General features: G+C 42.1%; 1 protein-coding gene across 2 annotated transcripts; it reads right to left on the bottom strand.

Moving 5' to 3' along the window:
- Positions 1-193: 193 nt before the first annotated feature.
- On the bottom strand, positions 194-21,346 carry rint1 (RAD50 interactor 1). 2 transcript variants are annotated; one of them, XM_080022800.1, is made up of 14 exons: positions 21,251-21,346; positions 21,059-21,174; positions 20,078-20,251; positions 19,733-19,873; positions 19,207-19,360; positions 18,628-18,738; positions 15,868-16,093; positions 14,729-14,866; positions 13,530-13,624; positions 12,265-12,369; positions 7,151-7,374; positions 5,544-5,724; positions 3,399-3,517; positions 194-1,305 (listed from the first exon to the last, which is right to left on the bottom strand). In XM_080022800.1, the coding sequence occupies exons 2-14, from the start codon at positions 21,109-21,111 to the stop codon at positions 1,089-1,091; spliced, it is 1,938 nt and encodes a 645-aa protein (XP_079878926.1). In that variant the 5' UTR covers positions 21,112-21,174; positions 21,251-21,346; the 3' UTR covers positions 194-1,088. The 2 variants fall into 2 exon arrangements, with proteins under 2 accessions (XP_079878926.1, XP_079878927.1); XM_080022801.1 differs by having other exon boundaries at positions 21,059-21,165; positions 21,251-21,326.
- Positions 21,347-22,357: the final 1,011 nt, after the last annotated feature.

Raw genomic sequence — 22,357 nt, 5'->3', positions numbered from 1 at the left:
AAGCCCAGGGACTCCATATTTATATGTGGTTCACATTCGCTTTTAAAATATTTTTCCGCCAAGTTTATTTTGTCCTCCTCTGGGAAAGTTTAGCTCAACAGTAAATGGTGGCGTATACCGATCAGATGCAGTTTACTCCATTGTTTTACACACTACTTTTCAATGAATCAGGAAACAATATTAAGGTATCCGAATACAAATATATTTATTCAGCATTATCCAACATTACAAGGAATATACATTAATGTTGCACCTCACTTCTGTGTAAACGGTACAGGCAATGTACACACACTGCTTAAAACAGCAGTAACATTGTTAAAAATGGCTGTATCCTTCCTCCAACACCACCTGCTGGATCACAGGGCAAAAAGGAGAAACCAGGGACAGGACCTATCAAACTGCTGATTTTACCCATGTAAATTAATATGATACTACTTATCCTACCTTTGTTCTAAATTGTAATCAGGATATGAGTGAGCACTCAAAGCATATAATAAAGTTCTTTATTACACCTTATTTTTCCTGCAGATGTTATATCGGGGAACAGGAAATTATCTTAAGTACACTTAAGAGCAAGTACTTCGTCTCTGCTTGAATGATTAGTTTGTAAGAAAAAAATAATGGCTTTTAGTGAATGGATTCTAGATAATAAAAAAAGTGATGATACAAAACTTTGTGGATGCAAATTGTAGAACTTATTGAGAATTACGAAGTGTTGCATTTTACTGGTATTTTAATGCTCTGTGGAATTCCCATGGTCTGGAAGTATTGGCATCTACACATCACTTTTGTAGATATCAAATTTTTAAATAGTCAACTAGAATCCAGAAAAGACCAAAACTTAACTAGAGTTGATCTATTCCATAGGTGGAAAATAACTTATCTTTCAAAATTGAGAGCATAACACATCAACAAGCAATACCTGTCCATTTATGACACATTCAATGTTATGGTTTTTTTGTTTTATTTTAGAGAAATATCCAGCTTAAAAATCAGTGACACTTGACCCGTTGACCAAATCCTCAGTGGGCATAAAGGATGATCTTTCCTGTAGATGTTTCCGGCCCGAGAGGATAATTGCGTACCCGTCACTGTCTGGGCCACGACGCTCTGAGATTCAGCAGGACTAGGGCATCTGAGGGGGCCAGGCGGTACACCCCCAACTCGTTCAGAGCAGAAACTGCCGTGGGGGCCTCCTCGTTGCCCTCTCGCATCTCCTTCACCTCCACAGACTGACTGAGCAGGTCCCTGAGAAGGAGGGCGGCTCCGACATTCAGACAAAGCAGGACGTAGGCCTCCTTGATGCTGGGGTGAGGGTACATGATGTCAAAAAGCGGATTAAAACAGACAAGGATTGACTTTAAAATTGTATTAAATGGTTTACATTTTAGTTCCGTGGAACCACAATCTCAAAACTAAACAGGACTCAATCTCAATATGTATGTGGGGGAAGAAGTACTCAGGGCATTTATTTAAGTTAAAGTACAAATAACCTGATACAAATACCACATTGATATATCCTCTACACTTAGAGGATATACAGTGGGGCAAAAAAGTATTTAGTCAGCCACCAATTGTGCAAGTTCTCCCACTCAAAAAGATGAGGCCTGTTTTCATCATAGGTACACCTCAACTATGAGAGACAAAATGAGAAAAAAAAAATCCAGAAAATCACATTGTCTGATTTTTAAAGAATTTATTTGCAAATTGTGGTGGAAAATAAGTATTTGGTCAATAACAAAAGTTCATCTCAATACTTTGTTATTTACCCTTTGTTTGCAATGACAGAGGTCAAATGTTTTCTGTAAGTCTTCACAAGGTTTTCACACACTGTTGCTGGTATTTTGGCCCATTCCTCCATGCAGATCTCCTCTAGAGCAGTGATGTTTTGGGGCTGTCGCTGGGCAACACGGACTTTCAACTCCCTCCAAAGATTTTCTATGGGGTTGAGATCTGGAGACTGGCTAGGCCACTCCAGGACCTTGAAATGCTTCTTACCTTTGTTGCCGGGCGGTGTGTTTGGGATCATTGTCATGCTGAAAGACCCAGCCACGTTTCATCTTCAATGCCCTTGCTGATGGAAGGAGGTTTTCACTCAAAATCTTACGATACATGGCCCCATTCATTCTTTCCTTTACACGGATCAGTCGTCCTGGTCCCTTTGCAGAAAAACAGCCCCAAAGCACGATGTTTCCACCCCCATGCTTCACAGTAGGTATGGTGTTCTTTGGATGCAACTCAGCTTTCTTTCTCCTCCAAACACGACAAGTTGAGTTTTTACCAAAAAGTTCTATTTTGGTTTCATCTGACCATATGACATTCTCCCAATCCTCTTCTGGATCATCCAAATGCTCTCTAGCAAACTTCAGACGGGCCTGGACATGTACTGGCTTAAGCAGGGGGACACGTCTGGCACTACAGGATTTGAGTCCCTGGCGGCGTAGTGTGTTACTGATGGTAGCCTTTGTTACTTTGGTCCCAGCTCTCTGCAGGTCATTCACTAGGTCGCCCCGTGTGGTTCTGGGATGTTTGCTCACTGTTCTTGTGATCATTTTGACCCCACGGGGTGAGATCTTGCGTTGAGCCCCAGATCGAGGGAGATTATCAGTGGTCTTGTATGTCTTCCATTTTCTAATAATTGCTCCCACAGTTGATTTGTTCACAACAAGCTGCTTACCTATTGCAGATTCAGTCTTCCCAGCCCGGTGCAGGTCTACAATTTTGTTTCTGGTGTCCTTTGACAGCTCTTTGGTCTTGGCCATAGTGGAGTTTGGAGTGTGACTGTTTGAGGTTGTGGACAGGTGTCTTTTATACTGATAACGAGTTGAAACAAGTGCCATTAATACAGGTAAGGAGTGGAGGACAGAGGAGCCTCTTAAAGAAAAAGTTACAGGTCTGTGAAAGCCAGTAATCTTGCTTGTTTGTAGGTGACCAAATACTTATTTTACAGAGGGATTTACCAATTAATTCATTAAAAATCCTACAATGTGATTTCCTGGATTCTTTCCCCCATTCTGTCTCTCATAGTCTAAGTGTACCTATGATGAAAATTACAGGCCTCTCTCATCTTTTTAAGTGGGAGAACTTGCATAATTGGTGGCTGACTAAATACTTTTTTGCCCCACTGTACATATATATATACACACACACATACATACATATATATATATATATATATATATATATATATATATATATATATATATATATATATATATATATATATATATATATACACACACACACACACATACACACACACATATATCTATACATACACACACACACACATACACATACATACATACATACATATATATATATACTTTTAATTAATTGTGTGTAATGTAAGTAAAATAAACAAAAAAATAAACCGCATTGTGACGACGCATACTTACTGCTTGAAGAAGTTCTCAGGTTTTTTGCAGTAGTGGCCAAACAGAGGAAACAGATTTCTGGTCATATCAAACTGGAGCTGGGCGGCTCCTCCCTCATTGAAATGATTGTACAGAATCACCTGACGAAGAAAACATACTATTTACTTATTTTAATAATTATATACATTTTCTTTAGGCTTTGCCCCTCAGGGACCTGTGACCCTTGTCGTTTAGACGGCGCTCCTGCAACCTGCTGAATGATGAACTCAGGTGGAGGAAGTTGAAGTCCCTCTACACCTTGTAACTGAATATGATCTAATTGCTGCCTCCCATCTTCTGTAGGTCCTTGGATTTCGCTGGCAACAATTTTAATTCAGGGGGCTATCGGGCTTTTAGCCCTTTTTTTTTTCAACAAAAGGCTGTTCAATGCCGTTACATGTTTGAAATGTGATTGTTCCATATCGCTGGGACTGCGATCCATTACTCATTGGACTGATCGTCAGATCAAGATTCAAGAAAGAGAAAAAAATATTTCATGCAAAATTGATAAAATCATGTCTGTACTTCCAAGAAAAAAAAAAAATATATATATTCTATATCCCAAAAAGTACATATATACTGTACATTCGAAGTTTGCAACAAAAAGAAGATGAGCAGCATCAGCAGGATGTGTGAAGGTGTGTAGTGTGTTGTATGTCTATAGTAACCGTGTCAGTGTGTGTGTGAGTGAGTGTCTTGGGGGGGCACTGGTGAGATCAGAGTTCAGTCTTGATGGCTTGTGAAAAGAAACTCCATCTCAGTTTTTCTGATTTTGCTGCATGACAGTGAACAGTCCGTTGTTCGGGTGGTAAGGATCCTTCATGATCCTGGAGGTTCTGATTCTGCACCTCAAGGAATACAAGTGGGGTGGGGGTGGCTACCATAGTCGGTTCAGCCAGACTCACCCCCCTCTGCAGAGCTTTCCTGTCCTGAGCAGTGCTGTTTCCGAACCAGGGGGTGATGTTACCTGTCGGGATGCGCTCTACAGCTCTCGAGTAGAAGGATTGAAGGATCTTCGGGGAGACTCTTAATTTCATTAGCTGCCTAGGATAATAAAGGTGCTGTCTTGCCTTCCTCACCAGAGTGTCAATGTGAGTAGTCCATGTCAGATCCTCCGTAATGTGAACTCCCAGGTATTTGAAACTGCTCGCCCTGTCGACAGTAATCCCATTAATCCACAGTGGCGTATACGTCCTCGGTTGTAGTGCCCTCCTAAAGTCCACAATCAGCTCCCTAGTCTTTGAGACGTTCATGACGAGGCAGTTCTCCTGACACCAGAGTTTCGCCACCTCGTCCAGGTAGGCGAATCTCGTTTCTCGTTGTTATCCAAGATCAGGCCCACGCCGACTGTGTCGTTTGCAAGGTTAATGATGGAGCTGGAACTGGCCACACAGTCATATTTTAAGAGAGTAGAGTCGTGGGCTGAGGACGCAGCCCTGGGGGGGATCCTGTGCTCAGAGCGAGGGTGTGTCCACCCAACCTGACCACCTGGCCGTCAGAAAGTCCAGGATCCAGGAACACAAGGAGGAGTTCAGTCCCAGATCAATCAGCTTTACAGCCAGTCTGGAGGGGATTATGGTATTGAATGCTGAGCAGTAATCAATGAACAGTATTCTCACACAGCCACCCTTGTGGCTGCCAAGGTGTTAGAGGGTGGTGTGCAGAACCTGGGAGATCGCATCATGGACAGACTGCACCAAATTCAACCCTGCCCATCTTTTATTGCTGGGGACCAGCAATACACGAGACAAGTGTGAAGTAGATAGGATGAACAGTTGTCCAGATAATTGAAGAATGGATGGACGGACGGACAGACAGAGAGACAGACAGACAGAGAGAGATTCCTTCCTTTAGGGTAGGATTTATGAGGGCCTCTTCTGAGGTACTCTCCTGAAAACATATGGACAAGTGTGTGAAGTTGTTTGGCAAGACTGGGCTTCTGTGTGTAACCAACCTCATCCTCATAATCACATCATCATCATTAGCACAAGGGATTTTACATCAGATCCTGTTTATTACACAAACTCACATGTTTTACCATCAAGTAGTCATCCTATGTAGCTTTGAAATAAAACGTGAGATTGGAATAGAGATGAGGTGGCAGATTCATTCAGCTTCACAACTTACATCCTCATAGAGAAAGTGGTCCAGTCTGTCTGCCAGGCCCTGCCATGCGGTCTGAAAGAGTGGAAGACACAGGAGCTGCTGGAGGTTCAACAGGTGGTCCCTTATGCAAAGCATCATGGGACAGGCCGAGCTAGACATAGACATGGTGGCTTGGTCACACTGGGATGGCAGGGACAACCATCTGAGACAGACACACACACAAGAAGGCGTGCTGAATTAGAACAAAGTTAGAAGTGCAGAACTTAACTATTTTTTTTAAATATTCTCCATATTGTTTTACAAAAAGGTATAGAAATGAAAGCTCCATGTTGTTCTATTTTAGTCTCTACTAAACTATAGCACACGTACTAGTAGTGGGAGATGAGCTTCCTCATCTACCCCTATATACATACGTTCATACATATACTGTATATATATTCAAGAGGTTTATTTGTCACATAAGGTCATACATATATGTAGTGAAATGTAATTGTGACGCATGGAGTCGCTTACGCAGGCGACAGCAAGGGGCAGTGCCACAATTGTGATTCTGGGTTCTTTAATAATCTATTTATTTATTTAATAATATATATATATATATATATACTGGGCCTATACGTAACACACACACACACACACACACACTTTTGTGCTTTTTTTGTTTCGTTCAATAAGGAAATTTAGTCAAATAAAATCACAATGGGCACATCACTCCCTCACAGCACGCACACACACACACACACACACACACACACACACACACACACACACACACACACACACACACACACACACACACACACACACACACACACACACACACACACACACACACACACACACACACAGTGGCTGCATACCTGCTCATTAGTTGGTCTAACGAGCAACAGGTAAAACCCCCATCCCCACAAACACTCAGGGGAGGAGCCCGTGTCATGACATGTCTATCTGCTCCTGGGCTAATTCCAACTAGGCCTCTCTCTACAATAAACTAGTATCTACAACCCCTGTCTTCTGTGTCTCTGTGCCAGAGGTCCCTGAACACGCCACTTTGGCGGTGCGTGGTAGGTGAAACTGCCACACTGCTGCGGTGGCTTCTCCCCCGGTCCTCCGCTGGACACCTCGGGTGCTGCTGCTGTCAGTCAGGAGAGGGTGGGTGCTGGGGCCACCCGTTGACCCGCTGGTGGCTCCAGGGGGTCTTCGGACGGCTCCTCTGTGTTCCTTCCCCGTGCCAGAGAGTCCCTGTTCAGGTGCAAGTGTGGCATTTTCGCCTACCACCCGCCATCCAAGTGGTGTTTCAAGGACATCCGGCAGAGACACAGAAGACGGGATTGTTGACACCGGTTTATTGTAGAAAGAGGGCTAGTTGGAATCAGCCCAGGAGCAGATAGACATGTGTCATGACACGGGCTCCTCTCCTGGGTTTGTATGGGCATGGGGGTTATACCTGCTGCTCGTTAGACCAACCATCAAGCAACAGGTATGCAGCCACTCTGGTCTGGGACCCCAATTACCTAGATCCAGGTCAGGTCTGGCTGCTCAAACCACACCTTCCCCACACCACACATAGCTTAGCAGTTATTTCAAACGATTTTACACAGCCATTTCACTGGTGGTGGGGCCCAAACCTGTCTTGGCAGTAAGGCTTGGCCTTCTCCCTCACGTGTCTCATGACGGTGTCCAACAGTCTTCCCATCATGTCTCCCCTGAGCCTCTCCAGCAGGGCCAGGAGTCCCTCGAACAGAGAGTCCTCCAGTGAGGCCAGGCGGCCCAGTTCCAGGGCACCAAGGCCGGTTCTATCCTCCTCATCCACACCTTGTGAGACAGCTGCTTGCTGAAGCTGTAGGAAGAACTGGAGTGGGGAAGAAAAAAAGATAGCAAACAGAAAGCCAGCAAAAGCAGTTTTTCATTCCAGAGGGGTTGTACCTGAGTGCTTAATCCAAATTGCAGTTATTTTACATATACATAGAGTATACTGTACACAGTGTAATACAATACACCTCAGAATGTTACAATGAATATTTAAGTGAACAGAAGCTGACCTGATGTTTTAAATTTTTACATTTCTACAAAATAAAAAAGGCCCTGTGAAAAACTTTGAGAACACTTCCGTATTATTCATTGTTGCTTTTAAAAAGATGATTACTACTGCCCAGGCTTTTTTGTAATTCCAGGGTTTCCCCTCAATGCCTTCTAAACAATCGGACTGCGATGGACTTGTGTCTGGAGTTAACATTACATTACATTTAGCAGACGCTTTTATCCAAAGCGACTTACAATTGTTCAAACACCGATGGACGCAGCCATCAGGAGCAACTAGGGGTTAAGTGTCTTGCTCAAGGACACTACAGCATGCTAGCAGGAGGGGCCTTGGATCGAACCAGCAACCTTTAGATTACTAGACGACCAGCTCTACCTCCGGAGCCACCAACCCTTAACCATGTGTTAACCACAATATGTCACAATTCCACCATTAGAAACGAAGATCAAGAATGATTCCAGATAAACTTGGCCAAAACCTGGTGAGAAATGCTCGTAAGAAACCACACAACATTGCAAAAACGGCCTAGTTAGGACAACAATGCAACACACTTAAATCAACAAAGCCATCCATGGCAGCGTTGCCAGAAGGAAGGAACCCTTTCCTACAACCTCAATACAAAACTAAAGCCTCTGAAGTACACAAAAGAGAACCTTGAGAAGCCTGAAGCATTTTGGTACAATGTGAATTGAACTGAAAAAACAAACTTTGGTCACAACCAAAGGAGGCATATGTTTGGAGGAAAATAAAGGGTGAAGCATTTGTAGAGAAGAACACCATGTCCGTCAACTGCCAGCGTGGGGGCAGTTCCATTATTCTTTTGGGTTGTGTGGCAGCTGGGGGCACAGGAAATATTGTACGGGTGGAAGAAAGCACAGATCCCATCACACATCAGGAGATTCTAGAGGACAAATATTCGACAGTCAGCCAAAACATTGCATTTAACAAGAAAGTTGGGCATTCCAGCACGGTAGTGACAGAACATACCTCAAAGTCAACCACAAAGTACAGGCTGAATATAACATTAAGTGTTCTGCAAGGAAGAATGGGGAAAAATCCCAAAAGACGGAATTGAAAGACTTTTAGCTGGCTACGGGAAGCATTTGTAAGCTGTTACACCGACAAAGTCTGTTGCCAAAGGAGGAGTTATGAAGTACTGACAAACGTCTGACCTCTGAAATTTGCAGTGTAGCTCTGGTGAACTTTAGCCCGAGAAGAAGTCTAATCAGCTAACACAGCTATTGTGGGCATTGAATTTAAAGCTGAAGGAGGATCCCAGAGAAGTAAGTTTACATTTTATGGATCTATTCAGACTCCATGTTCTCAGCTTCCTTCGGGATGTGTTAGAAGCTCATCCAGAGAAGGGAGTTGAAATCACTCCGGACAGGGTCCTCTACCAGTCATTCCTAGCAAACCCTCACAACCTGTTTGGGCTTCCTAGGTATGTCAGACGTTCACATTAGTAGTCAGTAAGTAGTATTTTTTTTAATATGGCCAATATCAGATTCCAATGTGAACAGGTCACGGTCCTGAACTGCCTGCATGCGCAGAAGTAACACAGACATCAGGCGCAGCATGCTGTTGTACAGAAGTAACGAAGGCAGGCGAATGCGCAGTGGTTGTCGGCAAGCGTGGGACCATGTACCTCGGCTCAAGCTCGTGGATGAAATCTTTCAATCCAGACAGGGGCACGGTGCTTTTTTTGTTTCGTTCAATAAGGAAATTTAGTCAAATAAAATCACAATGGGCACATCGCTCCCTCACAGTGCGCGCACGCACACACGCACACGCGCGCGCACACACACACACACACACACACACACACACACACACACACACACACACACACACACACACACACACACACACACACACACACACACACACACACACACACACACACACACACACACACACACACACACACACACACACGATTTAGGATCACATACGAAAGCTGCCCAATTCCGAATTGAAAAGATCAGATTCCATGTGATTTGTGCTGTTCATACAGTCACACAAAAAAAACAGATCTGAGTCACATATGAGCAAAAAATAAAAAATCAAATCAAATCGGATTTGGGCAACTTTGGTCTGCTGTGTGAACGTAGCCATAGTCTTCCCCCGCCATCCCATCATCTCTTTTCTTCACCCATGTGTCTAGAACATGTGGCTTAACTCCTCAGGTTAGATGAAACAACTACACAATACAGATATACAAGATGACAGCGCGAATGGAAGACTGAATTGGTGCACGCTACTTTGCATCTTTATTTTGTATTTGCGTACATGGATCGTCTTTACGAGAGAAGAGATTCTTAACATCAGAGAATCCACTCCTCTGGACTTATTCACAGATATTTTCTCGCTCCCTCCGTGGAATTATTGGACATTGTGGTGAAAGGTGCTGTGGCCCTTGGCCAGGTGGTGAGAGGCTGGAATGGGAAGCGCTCCAGAACACTGATGTGCTTCAGGCACAGAGGATTACGCACGGCACTCCCGGCGATATTCCTCTTCAAAATGCGCTAATTATGTAACAAGGTGGATGAGCTGCTGTTATTTGTATTATAATAAGGAACAAAAAGGCTCGCGGGCCACAAGTATAAATAATAGATAATAATAATGATTTTGGGCACAGAAGGAATGAAGTTCCAGTCTTCTTGCATTCTTCTCGCATTCAACACCATCAGCCGAGCTCTTCTCCAGGACAAGCTCCTCCAGCTGAATGTGCTCAACTCCACCTGCAGGTGGATCACTGACTTCCTAATGGACAGGAGTCAGCATGTGAAGCTGGGGAAGAGTATCTCAGAACTCCGGACCATCAGCACCGGCACCCCCCAAGGCTGCATCCTCCCCATGCTGCTCTTCTCGCTGTACACCAATGGCTGCACCTCAAGACACCAATCTGTCTGTTGAGATGGTGGTGGACTTCAGGAGAAGGCCAGCCCTGCCTCCCCCACCTCACCATGTGCGACGTCCCTCCTTTTCCTGGGCACCACAATTGCTCAGGACATCAAGTGGGACCTAAAGATCAGCTCCCCCAACGCGGCAGTTGATGAAATCCAGCCTGCCAATGATGGTGCACTTTTTTACCGCCATCATTGAGTCCATCCTCACCTCCTCCATCACCGTCTGGTTCGCTGCTGTGACCGTCAAGGACAGGGGCAGGCTGCGAGGAACATCCGTTCTGCAGAGAATATGATCGGCTGCAACATTCCTTCCCTCCAGGACCTGTACACCTCCAGGACCTTGAGACGGGTGGGCAAGATTGTGGCTGACCCTACTCACCCCGGACATCACGTTTTTGAGACTCTGGCAAGATGTTGCAGTCCATCTGGACCAAAACCTTGTGCAACAAGAACAGTTTCTACTAGTGTTGGGCCGGGTTCCTCCTGGAAACTGGCTCCCAGCCTGCCAGTTCCTCAAGCGTCCAGCAGAAGCCACTATGAATGTTTTGTCTGTGTGATTATATTTTAATGTTTCATCTGTGTTTGTTTTATTGGTTGGTTATTTATAACCCTGCCTAACTGAGGCCCCTTGCTCAGTCCTGCAGTTTTCTCATGGACCATGCAATATTTTTGTGTTATGGAAACCTGCCTCGTGTCTTTGCGTTTGGGTCTACTATTCACCTACTGTTCTGACGCCGGAAGCAGTGAGTTAGCAACATGCTAAGCTTAACTCAAGCTGATTGCGCGTCTGAGTCAGTCACACTATGGCAAGTGCAGATGAGTCTGATATAACGGAGCTAGAATAGTTTTGGGTTCCCTATGAACCAATAAGATGGCACAACCTTTTTAGACGTATTTCCAGGGAAAAAAAAAAAAGTCTTATATTTGTGTCAATACAGTCATTTGCCAGAACGTCTCATAATGACAATGCCGATTCAGTCAGTTTGCATAAACTCAAATCGGTTTAGGCTCTTACATTGGACCGGACCGGCAGAACCGGAAATTGACAGAACTCTAGTTTCTACCCCATGGCAGTGGGGCTCACCATCACGCCCCCTGACCCCCACTGACTGTGTCCCTCACACAACAACACACCTTCCCCCTCAAATAATTGTGCAATTATACTGTATATGTCCAATAACAATGTACAAAGTGTGACAACCTTGTAGTAATTTATAATCATAATTTATAATCACAACAATAAAGTCCTGTGCATAGGATCACATTGCATAGTCTATTCATATTTTATGTATTTGACTATTCTTGTTTTGCTTTTTTCAGCTATTTGTGTATTTGGAAAATTCTATTACATTTTTTACTTGTTACTTCTTATTCTATTTTTATTAATATTGTTATCAGGATGCTAAGCTTTTTATAATGCTTATCATCTGTAGACACGCAGCAATAATCAGCACGACAAATTCCTTGTACATGTAAATTCACCTGGCAAAAAATAAAGCCATTCTGATTCTGACAAGGTTGATTATCGACCTCTGGCCAAATTCGCTGAATGGGACCTTGCAGGGGGATGGCGAGTATCCCGAATATCCCTCTCCCCCTGTTCGACTCTGGATAGAGCCCAACTCCAATCAAGGAGTTTGGTTCCAGAGCTGATGCTGTGCGTATAGGTGAGCAGGACATTCTCCAGCTACTACCGCTCCACCTCTGGCATGTCGAAGTTTTCAAATCATTATATACTTTTAATATTTCAAATCAACACTCAGCAGAGAAGAAACACAATCACACTGCGTACCACATTGTCTGCCCAGTCTGCCAAAATGGTGGAAATGTAATGAGCAGCATTAAGGATTGCGCAGTAGCGGGGACTCAGGGGACATCGAGATTCCTCTTTCATCACCTAGACCAAAGAACAAACAGATACAAATAAATGAGAATCGACTTGTCTTCCTATTCTTTCACCTTCTATGTGGCATCCTCTTACACTTGCAATGCATTTATCTTACTCACACACCTGCATTCATTCAAAACACACTTCAAAATATATATTGTTATTCTTAAATTGTGATCGAAAATTGACTTTGATATTGATCTAATATTATTGGCGGGAAAATTCCTTCCTTAAAAAGACTAGATTCAACACTTTGTGGGAGGTGTTCTGTCCACAGATACGCAAGTGTTGATGAATCACAATAATTTATACATGAGCTTACGTGCATAGAATAAAAGAGCTCATGCATAAATAAAGGCCCATAAATTTGTCATGCTGTTAGTGATAGTTTGAAATTTGGCAGAAAACTTACAAGACATAAGAAGAGCCTAATGGTATGAGATAATGTATACAGTAATGTATATAATGGTGGAATATATAGGAATATGCTATGGTATATCCAAGATTGGCAAATAAAATCCATCATGCTTAACCAAACAATAAATAGTTCTACAAATATTTTGAACAACAAAGCAATTTCTTAGATGAAAAAAAAATACATATATTCTTCATAACCATTGTTTAGTTTTTATTGTTTATCATTAGGTTATTGTATATTATCTATTGCCAAATTGTTATTTTTGTAAATTTTCTGGCTTTTTTTTTGTCAATTTATTTATTCTACTTTAGGTTTACTATATAAGTGCCAATGTTTCTTGTTTAGATTTTTTTTCTTTCTTGTTTCTTTATATGTATTGCTTATTTTTTAATATTAGGTATATGCCTATCTATTTTGTTTTACATTGTTTATTTTTAGGTTTATTTTATTGTTAACATTTAGGTTTATCTTAGGTGTAAAAACATCTCGATGTCATAGTTAATATTTTGGTGTATTGGCAAATTGTTCTTCATTCGTGCATTTTTTAGGTTATTGTTTTCTTTCTTAATTTTTCGGTTTATATTAATTGTTTATCATTTGGTTTACATTATATTGGCAATGCAATATAGTCAGTATACCTAATATATAACCATTTTCTCTACTAGCCTGATATGAATGAAATGATTGTGTCAACTAGAGCTCTGCCAGTCTTCCATCCGACCCACTACCAGCCCTCTGTTTCCACGGTTACCTGAGTGAGGCGGATGCGAAAATCATCTACCAGTTCCCTCTGCAGGTCCAGGAACTTGAGCTGTGCACAGGGACACGTCAAGGAGCGGTAGCGCTCTGGGTGCAACACCGAGCGGAGAAGATCAGACATAGTATAATGGCATACATAAAGAAAAGTTCAATGGAACCTTCTTTCAGACATTAAAAGTTAGGAGTTAAATTCACAGTCTTTTGGATTTTTAAGGGAAACATAAATACATATTCAGTGGCAGCTGCTGGTGATATTGAATGGGAGGGCTAAATTTAAGTCTACTATCTGTCAATAACTCACACTAAAGAATCACATTTCGGAGCCTCTAAATGTTACAGTAGCGAAACTTTAAAACCCACTTTCCTAGGATTCCATCTCCAAGTGTACAAAGTACGGCCCGCTATGCTCCTTGGACTCAGAAAACAGAATATAAACCAAGATAAAAAGGGATAATGACAATAATATCATAATTGAGCCAATGCAATACCATAACCAATCCAAGTTCATACCTAAAACCAAAGAAAGGAAAACAAAAGTGAAATACATATAAATAAAAAGTGTATTCCGCAATCACTCTGGTAATTCCAAACCAAAGACACAATGTCAATTTCCAAACACAACAGTTTCAGTTTGATAAAGTTATTGCAAATCAAGCATATTTCGATTAATATACAAAGAGCATAGCCTCCAGATTAACCAGTTACCTTTTTATCCCCGCACTTTGCAAAAACTACATGAAGGAAATTTCAAACTCTTATTCATGGAACATGGTAAATGTCCAGCTTAGCAAAATACTGCCTATTGTACTGGAGAAAACAAGCTCTCCCATTTTCTTTGACATTTGGGATGCGAAACCCAGATGCAGTTCATCCAACTTCCAGGAGGGAGGGGGGGATGGAACGGTCTGAAATTATTACACATTCGGTGTGTCGATTTCAAAATCTCCAAAATCCTGAAACTGTACTTTAATGGAGTGTATCGTACTTCATCCCTTACTATAAAATTATTGCTCTTTGTATGCACATTTAGTTTCATACTGTATTAAGCCACATTAATTCTCATTTCATACCAGGGATGTTATATGAAAGACTTTACTATCACTACATGTATTACCGGAAGACACCAATGCGAAATGTTAAAGCATAAAAATGAGGGAGGGGGCTCTGCTAAAATCTGTGTGGCCATCTTACCAGTAATAACAAGGAGTAGAGTCATAAAAGTTTCAGCGCAGTCAGGGGCTTTGAGCTCCTCTACATCAGTGATATCTTTGTACTGGCAGCTCCACGCGCCCTCCGCTGACAGCATGCTGTCCACCTTCTCTAGAGCCACTGAGGAGGGGCAGGGGGTAGAGGGAGCGAGAGGGAAAATAGCACAGAACAGAAAGAGTGTCAGAAAACTGAACAGAAAACTGAGCTAAAATGGGTAAAAATAAAATAAAAATAAAAATTAATTGGACCTGCAAAAATGTTTCTGAAACCTTAGGTCTACTATGGGGTCTTTCGAAGACAATATATTTTTTTAAAGGTTTGATTTGATTCAGAGTTGAAAGCGTTTTCAAAAGTATGCAAACTTTTATTCAAAATCAAACTAATTTAATCAATCTTATGCGGCACCAGAATAAGGAATAAGGCAACATTTTTGATATTACAACCATATGTGTAAATATCACATTCGTAAAATTTGAGTCGAATACAGCCAGCCTGTTTAGATTGACAGATTTAAAGTTAAATATACACCTTAATTGTATTGCTTCTGTTGTGTTCATTATGCGCATGCTCCAAAATGTCACAGACACACCGCGTCATATGCCTGGAAATAGGAGAACCAGGAATGTGAACTGTTCAACTGATAAATGCGTCGTGTAAACTTTCATTCCAACATAAAAACACAACACAACAACAAAAACAAAACTCTCACTAACTCCACTAGTACTGCTTGTTTCTAGAAAATGTTTAGTTGGCTACGACTGTGCCAAAAAGTTTGTTTGATACTGCGTCTGCTAAATGACATCATGTAATGTAATGTTAACTTGGTTGGATGAAGGAATCGAAATAATGCAGACACATAAACACCTTGTTTAAAATATCATCTTATTCTGGTTATTCACATCATTCTGATAAATGTGTGCATGTGCACGTACTGACCTTCCCTTTGGACGTTCAGCAAAGCTTTAAACTGGTAATTTGTAAAGTCTTATGTTTTCTTATTTATTTATTAATTTACCAATTCACTCTCAATTTTAATCACCCACATTCATCTGCCCATGCAATAAAGACCAGGTGAGTGCCTGTCTGCCCGCACGAGCAAAGAGAACAGTTTCAGAACATACTTTTCTTCTCCACACTGAGCCACTTCTGCAACATGGCCTCTTCCAGCAGTATGGGCAGAACGCCGGGTAGCAATGTCGGATACGAGTGGCTGCTTCTCAGCTCCTTCTCAAACAAGAGGACTTCGTCCACCAGGTGGCAGAACAGGGCGTCGTCATAGAGAAGCCTTGGAGCATCGCTGGCCAATTTCTCCTGGACAAGGGACAGCAGACCTCTGCACAGTTCCACCTGCACACACACACACACACACACACACACACACACACACACACACACACACACACACACACACACACACACACACACACACACACACACACACACACACACACACACACACACACACACACACAGTTCCGATTCAGCACGACACACAGACTTCTGACTTTAATGAACAGACTTCTGACTTTAATGATAACGATAATGACAATTCTCCGAAATATTTTGTGACAAAATATAAACACAAGCACTAAGATAGCTAACATAGGGGAGGGTCCGACAGCGGGATCGATCTTTGGATTTGGTGTATAGCCGGTTGTAGTGTATAGTGTAGTGTTTGGTGTATAGCCGGTAGTGTAGTGTTTGGTGTATAGCCGATTGTATTTACTACTTAATTTTGAGCCCAGTTACAATTATTGGAAAGTAACTTGTGTTCGTGCAGTCAGATCTGAAATTTGATGCAAGAGTTGAAGTATAAAATGTGGACACATCCTTTGATCGGATGCAGAAATCTTGCACGGCACTCTCCATTGAAATGAATGGACTTCTGGCTTTAATGAGAACAAGAGAAAAGGTATGCACTGGTAAGAGCTGAAGATTTGCAACCGCTTGTGCGCTGCTGGGAATACTCTTATCATATACAGCCCCTGTTTTTCTTTGCCCTCGCATCATTGGTAAATGTGTAGGTTACTTTATTAGGAGATAAAGAGGAAATGACTGCTCTGTAGTTCACAGGGGAGAGTCTGTCAATTAAAAAGATTCCATGAAACGATATTATTACATTTTATAGATACTTATTTTGTGTCGATTCTGCATTAGTTTGGTGATTCTATGTTTTAATATCAATGATTACAAGCCTAAGCCTTAAGGTAGGAGGAAAAAATTATAAATGATGACTAATCACAGCAATTTGTGTGATAAGTTAAGTAGTACTAAGTATATTATATATGATACAACCACATTCATCCCGGACAATTAGCTGTTGCTTAAGGAAATACTGTTTGAAAAGGTGCATAAAGAAGCTATAATAAAATAGTATTAAAAGGCTAAATGAAAAACAAATTGCAAGTAGTAGAAAGCAATATAATGTTATGGCATTAATACACTGAATAAATTGACTGTATGTATAGGAGTGTTCCTTAATTTGATTAATGACAACACAAATTTAATAGACACAAGGATAATGTACAATCAGACATCATCACTGAATCTGTGCAATTTACATACAACGCACCGCATTCGATAAGTAAAGAGAAACACTACCTAATTATTGCACTTACAAATCGGTCTCCTTGGAGTACGTATGTCAGACTCCAGGCCGCAGAACAGATCAGGCCTTTGTCACAATTATATGTGGCCCGCGAGATGAATTTGATTCTCTATTAATACTGGCCTGCCTGAGGCTATACAGACGGGGGCGGTGGGCAGGCGGCTTGTAAACACCACAAAACACCTGCACACCGCACCCCCCCTCCCTCTACTGACGAGCTCATCTGCAGTCCAGCGGATCGCTGGTATCATATTTTGACCCAATTACTTATGTTGTTTGACATAAAAATATTTATTTAATTTGGAGTTGGATTTGCGTGTCAGTGTAAAGTAAAGACGTGTATGACTGCGGATTTATTATTAATATTATTTTCCATTCCCTGTGATAAAATTGTCATTTGTAAGGATGCGTAGGCTGTAGGCTGTGTATTGTGGGTAACGTATGCTTGCAGATACAGAATACGAGGAATGATGCTGTGGAATAATTTCATGTTAATTCTTACTCTGTAGTCAATTTGCTTTTTGGATATCCTTGGCTGGTTTTATAGTAGTCTCACAAATCAGAAATCTCTAACAAATCTTTTTTCAAAACAACAACCTGACCAGCGAAGCCATAACATTCATATGCTAATTGAAACGTGACATGGCTGACCATCAATTGCCAGGGACTAAAAAACCCTTTTAGAAAAAGACCGTGAGAATCCGAGATTACTCCTTGGCTAATAGCGAACACAAACTGGCCAGCACTGATAAATAAAAATGTTCCCGTAGCAAATGAATGCAGTAAAGGGAATCCTGTCTGGATACAAACCTTTTTAGACAAAATATTCTGTAAAGACTTCCTTTCGTCAACACCGTGTAGACTGGACACTGCAGAAACACACTTGCCACTTGAAGAAGTTCCTCTTCAGTATAATAATCCCCACAACACCCCACAAAAAAACTTAAGCCAGCCCCCTTTGAATTGCTGATCTCTAGCGCGAACTCACCGTCCTTTCAGAAAAGGACGGCTGGGATCCGAGATTTGTTTTATAGAAAGACCTTTTTGGGAGGAATGTATCATGTAAAGTTCAAATTTGTGTATGAATCTTTTTTTTCTCTCTCAAGGTTTTACACAGGACATATATTGATCAAACAATGACCAGTTCGGGTCAAAAGTGTTTTAATTGATTTTTTAATACGCTCCCCTCAGTGACTGAGTTTGACTGCCTTTTCTGCCCTACAGGCATTCTCCTCACATTTGATTGACAAAATACTTGAACATAAAAGAGTACCCTTGCATTGATATTGGCTCCAGTACGCTCCAGAATGGGCTGGATCCTCTCTTCCATGAAAGCAGCACTGTTCCCAATCCACATCAGGACCTGCGTTAGGTACCACTCTGGCTGTGTGGATGCAAATGGATGGAAGGTACTCGTCAATCGTCAACAGTCCATGAAGGTCCGAAATATTGATGAGTAACAGTGATGCATCCACAATGTATAGGTTAGCAGTACACAATAAAAGCATCCTGAATAAAAAATCTGATACCAAGAGCCGCATCAAACAACTGAGATAGTAAAGCATGTTTTGATATGCCAATGACGGCACTAACGAAGACAATTGGTAAATGTCCTATCCAGGACAAGAAAACGGTTACCAATTTCAATAATGCTATTGGAGACACAAACATGCCAACATAAACGTGTCCAATCAACCTGAATGATGATGGACACGTTTATGTGAAAACTACATTTGGCATAAATCCAAAACTGCATATTTTTGATAAAAAAACCAAGAAAAAACAAGTGATATCTGAAACAATTTGCTGTGTGCCTTGGCCAGTTTGGTTACTTGGTGTATATTTGTCTGACCTTGCTGAGTGAGTTTGTCTGTCTGTTGCCGGTGAAGTGGTAGCGGAACCTCTTGCTGAGCGGCAAAAGCATGATCTGGATGGGCAGGAAAAGGGGTGGTGCAGCGGGCACCCCTGGGTGAGCACTCACTCCGTGCTGAGATATGAGGTCGTCACTCAGGAAGGGAGTTAAAGCATGGAAACAAAGTGGTTGTGGTCTATCATATGTAAATTGGTGAGGGGGCGTAGACGCCAGGCACCGCGGGTGCCCGGTGTCGACAGACAGACACCCCGCCGAACAGCAGGCGAGCACACACACACACACACACACACACACACACACACACACACACACACACACACACACACACACACACACACACACACACACACACACACACACACACACACACACACACACACACACATATATATTTTTTGTTTTCAAATGGGCCTAGTTCTCAGTCCGATATATATGGTTGCAATGAAAAAAAAAAGGCATAACCTCTAGTGGTGACAATGTCAAATTCATAACTTCAAAAGAATACGAGGTCTGGAGAGCCATCAGCTGTGAAACTAGCAGGTCGAGCTGGCTGCTGATCTCCTGAGCATTGGCAGGGGGCACCAGAGGCTGAGTGGGTGAGGAGACGAAAGGCCAGTGGAGAAGAGTCAATACCTCCTCAAAGTCACTGCCAAAACAACAGAAAACATGTCACAAGAATGTGTGCATCTATTAGGGGTGAATTTATCAAAAGTATGGAATAAAAGCCATCCGGGTTTTCCCATTTGACACAGAAGGACATCCGATGTTTTTTAATGGAGACAAATTGACATGTCATGTCATGTCATGTCAAAGGAAAAAAGGAGGAAAATAAAAAAGACTTCGTTCAGACCTGGCCAGACGATCTTTAATGATCTTGTGCCAGAATTGCAGGGTTTCTCTCAGAAATGCCTGTATGTGGCGGCAGCCAGACTCTCTGAGTCCCGCGTCAAGACTGGCCATTGAAGCCATCGCACCAATGGCCTCCCAGACGCTGTTGGTCATTAGACATTGTTGAATGCGATCACTGTGGAGAGAAGGACAGGTTGAAAATGAGAAGAAAATGATCATCATGTACTATCTTTGCATATTACTGTTATCCACTGCTGCTCTCAACTTCAAGATTCAAGATCTTGAATCTTGAATCTTTGCATATTAATGCTGAACACTGCTGCTATTAACTATCTGTACTTACTTTAGCATAATTGTCACCTGCCCCTATTGGGTTTACTACTTAGGAGAGTAATCTGTACAAGCACCACCCACTGATAAATTCTGTTTCTAGATGTGCACACACAGATATTTTTTTACATTCGTACACTGATGACTTCAGACACTTGAATCCCCCCGGGCTAAATAGAGTTTTATCTTAATATAATATACTGAATTGATTGATTGAATGAATGAATGAATTAATGAATGAATAAATAAATAAAGGATTTCATCTCACATTGAAATTATATTAAGCTGGCCATTGTAACCACTTGTAAAACATATTGTAATTCTAGGAGTATTTTGAAAACAAATGACCGAATTGGGGAGTTATGTACACAACCATTTGCAGCAACTTTATACTTTTTTCCCCAGGCAATTTTCTGGGCAACTCAGGCAATAAAGTCATATCGTACTTGAAATATAGCAAACCTACAAGGGGATCTCTGTTTAATACCCTATCCAATATGATCATTCTGTGAATTTCTTGGTACCATTAGATTGCTAATTTGCTTAGAAACTTCGCTCGGTATGTAGGTATATGGGGTTAATTTCTCCCACATTCACCAGGCATTTGACTTGGTTATCGGTTCTTGGTCGGTAGCTCCAAAAAAGAGCTTACCTGAGTTCTTCAATGTGTTGAAGGCATTGCAGGTAATTTATATGCCTCTCCATAGTGTCCACCTGGCTGAATGCTTGACTGAGTCTGTCTACCCAGGGCTGGGCTCCCTGCAAATGCTAAAAATGAGCCCAAATGAGTATGACTAGATTTTGTGTCTCATCCAGCATGGATCAGTCTGTTGGTCATCATTACCTGTTGTAGAGTATTGGAGAGGAGCCTCTCCCTCTGCAGCAGGCTTTGCAGTAATGTTTGAGCGACTTCAGCAGCCAAAACTGCTTCAGAAACTTTCAGAGGCGAAGAGCTGGAAACTGACAATAACTAACCAAGAGATAAGACATTGTAGTCACTTTATCGGAATCTGTTTATTTGTCCAAAAACAGTTTCATATACAAGTACTGTGTCTTGGTCAGAGTTGATGTGTTGTTGTATAGACAATTAGCATCAGAAAAAAATATGGAGGCATGGACTCTACAAGATCTCTTAAGGTGTCCTGTTGTACAGTATCTGGCACTAAGACATTAGCAGCAGCTCCTTTAAGTCCTGTAAGTAGCGAGGTGGGGCCCCCATGGATCGAGTTTGTCGTTCCAGCACATCGCACAGATGCTCGATCAGATCGGACCCCTAACCCCGGCCATCCACATGATGTAGAAGAAAAGGTGATTCATCAGACCAGGCCACCTTCTTCCATTGCTCCATGGTCCAGTTCTGACGCTCACATGCCCATTGTAGGAGCTTTTGGTGGTGGACAGGGGTCAGGGCATTGGCAGACTGGTCTGCAGCTACGCAGCCCCATGTGCAGTAAGCTGCGATGCACTATGTGTTCTGACACCTTTTTAACATGGCCAGCATTAACTTTTTCAGCACTTTGTGCTTCAGTAGCTCTTCTTTGGGATCGGACCAGACAGGCTAGACTTCACACCCTACACATCGATGAGCCTTTGGTGTCCATGTCCCTGTCGCGGGTTGTCCTTCCTTGTACCACTATTGGTAGATACTAACCACTGCATACTGGGAACACCCCACAACGCCTGCCGTTTTTGGAGATGCTCTGACCCAGTCTTCTAGCCATCACAACTTGACCCTTGTCAAAGTCGCTGAGATCCTTACGCTTGCCCATTTCTCCGGCTTCCAACACATCAACTTTGACTGCACTGACTACATAATATATCCCAGCCCTTGACAAATGCCATTGGAACGAGATGAGCAACTTCCACTTTCAGTGGTTTTAATGTTGTGGCTGACCGATGTATGCATGTGTGTATGCATGTGTGTGTGTGTGTGTGTGTGTGTGTGTGTGTG

Source organism: Zeus faber (genome assembly GCF_960531495.2).
Source record: "Zeus faber genome assembly, chromosome: 21".
NCBI classification, from domain to species: domain Eukaryota; kingdom Metazoa; phylum Chordata; class Actinopteri; order Zeiformes; family Zeidae; genus Zeus; species Zeus faber.
The sequence above is the reverse complement of the archived record's forward strand: the minus strand, read 5'-3'. Positions and strand labels throughout refer to the sequence as shown.